The sequence below is a fragment of the Paramormyrops kingsleyae genome, chromosome 1, assembly GCF_048594095.1.
Source record: "Paramormyrops kingsleyae isolate MSU_618 chromosome 1, PKINGS_0.4, whole genome shotgun sequence".
Taxonomy (NCBI): Eukaryota; Metazoa; Chordata; class Actinopteri; order Osteoglossiformes; family Mormyridae; genus Paramormyrops; species Paramormyrops kingsleyae.
This window is the reverse complement of record NC_132797.1, coordinates 70,140,476-70,146,475: the sequence shown is the minus strand read 5'-3', so window position 1 is coordinate 70,146,475 and position 6,000 is coordinate 70,140,476. Positions and strand designations below refer to the sequence as shown.

The 6,000-nt window shown below is 40.7% G+C and overlaps 1 protein-coding gene across 2 annotated transcripts in view; it reads left to right on the top strand.

Annotated features, from left to right (window-relative positions):
* The first annotated feature begins 3,885 nt into the window (after window positions 1-3,885).
* Window positions 3,886-6,000, top strand: part of LOC111860541 (dachshund homolog 1) — a 109,117-nt gene continuing 107,002 nt past the window's right edge. Inside the window, exon 1 of one of the 2 annotated variants that reach the window (XM_023844383.2) lies at window positions 3,886-4,734. In XM_023844383.2, the coding sequence (XP_023700151.1) occupies window positions 4,196-4,734 (539 nt within the window). In that variant the 5' untranslated portion in view covers window positions 3,886-4,195. The remainder of the gene's footprint in view (window positions 4,735-6,000) is intronic. The other variant, XM_023844456.2, reaches the window with a different exon arrangement.

Here is a 6,000-nt window from a genome sequence, read left to right as displayed (position 1 = left end):
GCTTATTATAGAATGGTTATAGAAATATGACATTCGAACACAGATATGTCAGCTCCAGAGGCTAGTGTCTTATGCAGATTACCTCCAAAGCTAATACTTGTGGTCCCCTTTTGGAGGAAATAGCGATGCAAAGTATCCAGCTCATTTGTGTGTAGTATCTGATTACTCTGTTACCGCTAACATTTAAATTGTAGTTGCATGTTGCTGCTTTGTCTGATTCCTAACAAGCATTCAATTTTGGCATGATCCAGCTGTCCAGCTGTACTCTAATTATACCTGCAAGGTGATATAAAGGGGTATACAAGGGATGCAAATGATACCCGCAAGTCTCATTGAAGGTGCCATAAAATGTATACACGGATTAAGAACTCGGGGCTGAATGTGATTAAGAGTGAGTATGCAATTAAAAGACATGTTTATAAAAATGAAAAAAAGCATAGCGTAGCAACTATGCATTTGATTTTGGAACCAATGTTGAATTGCTCAGGATAAATGGAAAAACAACGAAGCAGAGAGATAGTAAGAGCGAGAGATATGGCCCCAAAGCAAGTGATTTTCCGAAACCCTACATTTGATCTTTATAGCTTACTAATGCAGACATCATCAGAAAACTGCCTTGCTATTTATCTGCTGTACATTAAGCCATGGGCAATTATTACATCCAGTACTTTGCTAATGACACGGGATCTGATGTAGTGTAAATCTTGTTTAAACAGGTTTTAACCTTGCCTAGTTATAAATTAGAAAGATCATAACAGGAACAGCAGCAAGGACTGGCAAAAGCAGGAATCCGTCACTGCTTTCTGAACAGGGGATAGTGAAGGCTTGAGAATTGTTCCTGTGTGGTTTGAAGAATGAATTATTTCTCGGTATGTCATGCCTGGAAATGGAGCCCCATCTATGTATTTACATCGCGGTGTACGAACATAAAGAGAGCCTGCAGGACTGGGCTGATACGTCTGTTCACATAACAAAGATACAACTAACAAAAGCCTCTCAGAAGGACAAAACACATGTTGGAAACCTGACCAACAAGTCCATTATTAGTTAGGTAACAAGATATACTGGAGGTGAATTTATTAGAGAATGGGGATCCTGCTCTCTGTTATCCCTGGACTGGGAGCAGTTGGTGTTTCAGAGGGTTTTACTCAGAGAGGACTCGACAGTTGGAAAAATACTCAGCAGTAAGTTTTGACACCTGACAGTAGTATTCAAATGATTATTAGTGATGTTTGTAATCGCTCTGATAGTATCTGCGTTCTCCAAAGTTGTAATTACGTTTGTATTCACTTTTTATTAGAGAATAAAATAACTATTAATTTTTAATTTTGCACCAGCTGCTTTGTAAAGAGAAACCCCAACTATCTCCAATTAAGCACAATGACCTGCTGGAACAAACCATAGCATGTTGGTTAAAGAAGGACATTTCTGGCATAGTATTTTTAGCAAAAGTAACCGAATACGTGATATCAGTCATTCAAGAGAAATAATTCAGACTGTAAACTAAGGGATTAGGGGACAAAACAATAAAAATATTAAAGACTTCTTAACTGGTAGATTCAATATTTGGAGAAAGGGTTTTCCAACACCCTGCAGAGTAGTAATTTTTATGCTCCAGCTAAGATTACTCTGACTGTTCTTTGTGGGTTCCTGCTACAAGAAAAGGTAGTAAGGATTCAGGTTGTAACAGTGATATTGGATTTTAAGTTTGAAAAATTGAACCAAAACAAAGACAGGAATCTCACTATAAATCCATTAATTCATTCACATTATTATGAGGTATGTTCATTCGGAGGGAGAAATCCTGAGGAACTTGTTATCTTGTTTGGTCCAAAGTGGACAACCCAGATCCAAAACCAGTAACATACTGCACTAACAATACATGCCATAATATTCTAGTAAAGTTGTGCATATATGTATAGGGGAATTTAGACAGAAAAGGGGTTACGGTACTCAGGTATCCATCATCTTCATCAGGAAAATTGATAAATATAATACAATAGCACATTTACATAAGTAATAGAACTGTAAGCATACATTCTAAATCTAGTATATAGGAGTAGCTTAATCTAAGCTCTGATACACGTTTATTTGCTTGGTGTTGATGGCAATGTGCGGTTCAGTGGGTTTGGCGACAGATTCAAATCCTGAGGGTGCAGTTATGTCAGTATTGGCCTCCTCAGTAGGGCCCTTGACTACCCCCCCCCCCCCCCAACAGCTCCTCATACACCTGTTAAAAGTTGGTATGCTTCACATAAAGGTGTTCTTAAAGGCATTCTTATTAACCACTTACAGGCAAAAGACACAATCAAAAGCGAAGAGGCATGAAAGAGCATTCATGGTACATGTATGGTTTTACAATACTCATTGATTGACCGTGCCAATGATATGAACGTTTTAAATACATAACGTGACACTTCTAATATAATATTAATAATAATGTATAACTTTCACAAAATGCCATCCATTGTAAATTCTTCGGAGTCCATGTTATGTGTTAGAAAATTGTTTGGTCAAATATTTGAACAAGTGGAATATGGTTTTCTATGCTGTGAAATGTTTAAAGAGGCTATTCTATGTCATTCTTACATATACTTCAAGGTACACATAGGTTATATATATATATATATATATATATATATATATATATAATGTTAAAAACCTGTTTTAAAGAGTAAATCTACCACTGCGCAATTTATTAAGATAGTATGCAGACTTCAGAGATAGCAGGTTAACTCAATTGTAACTCGAAAATAATGGGATTTTAATGCGGTGAATATGTAATTAAAGGTTAGCAACATACAAGACAAGTGGATTGCATTGTCATGAATTTTAAGCAGAGATTGATTTTTCTTTTTTTACACTACAGCATTCTCTGAAGGGCAATTTTAAGGAATTCCTGGCAAACTAACAAAGAAAGTGGAGTATACCCTCACTGCTTCCACTTTAGAAAAACGTATGGTATAAAAACTTTAAAATCTTAACGTCATTGTATATTACGTCATATATACCCATAGTATTTATATAACACACAACACTTAATCTTCATTTTCCCCAACCAGTTCTATTTAATAATGTTCAGTGAATTAATGTGACACTGACGTTGCCTAAACGTCCACGAAGTCCACATTTCAAGGTGTTACTTGTTATGTTTGCGCAAGAGATAAAACGACAAAACATTTCTGCTACCCTAATTATTCTCACCTTTAATTCTGAGCACTTTGACCTACTTTATATCACTTCGCGGCAGACCGCCGCATAAAATAAATTGTTTGTAGATAACGATTAACTGACAACTCAGCTTTGTGTGTTCATCATCTTGTCCTCTCTAAACATCTGCAAATAATCTCCATGTCGGTGCATTTACTATGCTTTGACAGGAATGTCTCTAGGTGGATTTTTGTTTAGTTTTGGAGATTAGGATATGTTTATGTTAACTCTTTAAAGCCGCGTCCTCTGCAACCTTGGAATAAGCAACAGAATTAGCAGTTCCTATGGACTTTCTAGTCACGCCACATGCGAATATGGGCACCATACTGTATATAAGGCAGTCCGCCATACAAATAACAAGAAGGTTTACAAATTAAACTACGTTTAAATACATTATGTACAAATACTCGTGCATACACATGTTATACAGCACGTGTTTTTTTTTTGCGTGGCCGTGTGTCGTAATATTACTGCTTTCAGTAAGATCATAGAAACTTTGCTGCTGTCCCTGTCATAAGGAGCCCCGGCTTGGCGGTGCTCTCGCCCTCCGCTGCGGCGTTTCAGCGCAGGACCGGCACCGTGTAGGATGGCTTTTATTTATCCGTATCGTCTGGCCACCTTTCCTCTTTGTTTAGCTTGATTTACTCTGAACTTGCTTATTTACGGGAAGCGGCCCGCAGTCCCCGTCGCAGGCGCCGTCCTCTGGCTCCTCCTTCTCCGTACCTTGTGACAACAACAACTCGCCGGGCGAGCGAGGCGCACTTTTCGCCTCTATTTCTTTCCTGTCATTCTCTCTCAATCTTTGATCAATGTGCGGCCACAGAGAGCGCAGATCCCACACATCCCAGGCTTTGCACGATCCCTTCCGATTGTTAAACTAAAGCTCCACAAAGTTCTAGATCTACGGGATTTCTCGTTTCGACTACTTCGGGACACTTTTGGTGCGCTGGGGTTTTATACTTTGAACTTATTCTCATAGGTGACCATGGCCGTACCGGCTTCTTTGATTCCTGCGACCCCTCTGGTCCATCCACCTCCGATATCAACTTCTTCGGCTACCAGCACCTCGCCATCGGCGACCTCCACCCCGTCTCCGTCCATAGCCCCCTCTGGACCGAACCTATTCCGATCGGAGCTGATCGCAACCAGCAGCCCGGGCATCCCACCCGGCACCTTGCCCAGCAAGCCCGTCTACTCGACCCCGTCTCCAGTCGAAAATACCCCGCAAAACAACGAGTGCAAGATGGTAGAGCTGAGGGGAGCCAAGGTTGCATCGTTTACGGTAGACGGCTGCGAGCTGATATGCCTCCCCCAGGCTTTCGACCTCTTTCTGAAGCACTTGGTCGGGGGGCTGCACACGGTGTACACCAAGCTGAAGAGGCTGGAGATCACGCCGGTGGTGTGCAATGTGGAGCAGGTCCGCATCCTGCGGGGACTCGGGGCCATTCAGCCGGGAGTCAATCGCTGCAAACTCATCTCCAGGAAGGACTTCGAAACTCTCTATAACGACTGCACCAATGCCAGGTGAGTGATAAAACACGGCGGTCATCGACATTTAATACATATAAAGATCTAGTGGAAGTCACGCAGAAACTGGACTGCCAGCACGCTTCAGATATAAAATTACAACTCACGGCAAGCACGACACCAGTATAGCACTGCAGCATGTAAAATATAATAATAATACTAAGTTTTATTTCGCCTTAGCATCTTGTTCTGGGGCAATCTACTGCTGAAATATTAACGTTGATTATTTTAATACCACACTTTATTGGTTGGGGCGCGTAAATGGCAGCTGAGAGGGTAATCAGCTCAGTAGATAAGGACAAATTAAGCCCTGTTCCCGTTTTGTGAAGCGTACAAAGACAACGTTGTTACAACTAAGTTACGTGGCTTTATTCGCTACCATGCAATCTGCAACTCTGCGCTGGTCAAGCAAACCGGGGACGGTCCCTGTCCTTGTCCCTGTCCCTGTCAGCATCCCTTAAAACTGCGAATTGTGAAACAGAGGCACCATGTAGTATAAAACGTACTGTAGCCGATCCCTTATTAATCGTGAGAGACGAAGTTCACCAGAAAGTAAGGCGGATGCGGACCCCGTCCGGCGATCGGCCAGCCTGCACGCCTTGCACAGCTCCCCGGCCAGTATTCCCAGTCATAAAACCATGCAAAAGCCAAATTAGACGCTTCCATACGTTAGTGAATTCCTTTTATTTGACAAAGGTAAACGAATTAGAAGCAAAAGTTATCCCTTTAACTGATTTCATAACGAATATCCATGTTTACGTTATTTTTAGGTGTTTTTTTCTTGCTCAAGTCTATATCTAGGGTAGCAGGTGGACTGAGAGCGGTAACGAGGCTAAGAATAAAATCTCTATATTAGTTTTAATATTAGCGGTATAAGTGTGTGTGCGCATGTTAGACAGTACTTAAACTTTTTTTACCACGTGATTTTAGTCAGTATAGGTGTACAGTGGCTCTCAGTCTTAGTGCTGGGCCTGCTTGAACTCCACTTGATGTTTAGTTACTATTTACACTCACCAGATCATTTATTATTGGATAATTTCTCTCCTGTTCTGCCTTGTGTTCAAAATCGACAGTATATTATTGCGTTAAGGGTTGTTTGTGGTAAACATGTGCACCAGAAATGCCTTTTCATCTGTTGATGTCTGTTATTTTTACATTTCGTCATTATTGATACTTTTGCATCATGTTACACAACTTACTAAACACTTTTCACTCAGTGTAATGTCACTCTTTTCCACCACAAATGAGGATGCTCCCAGATTT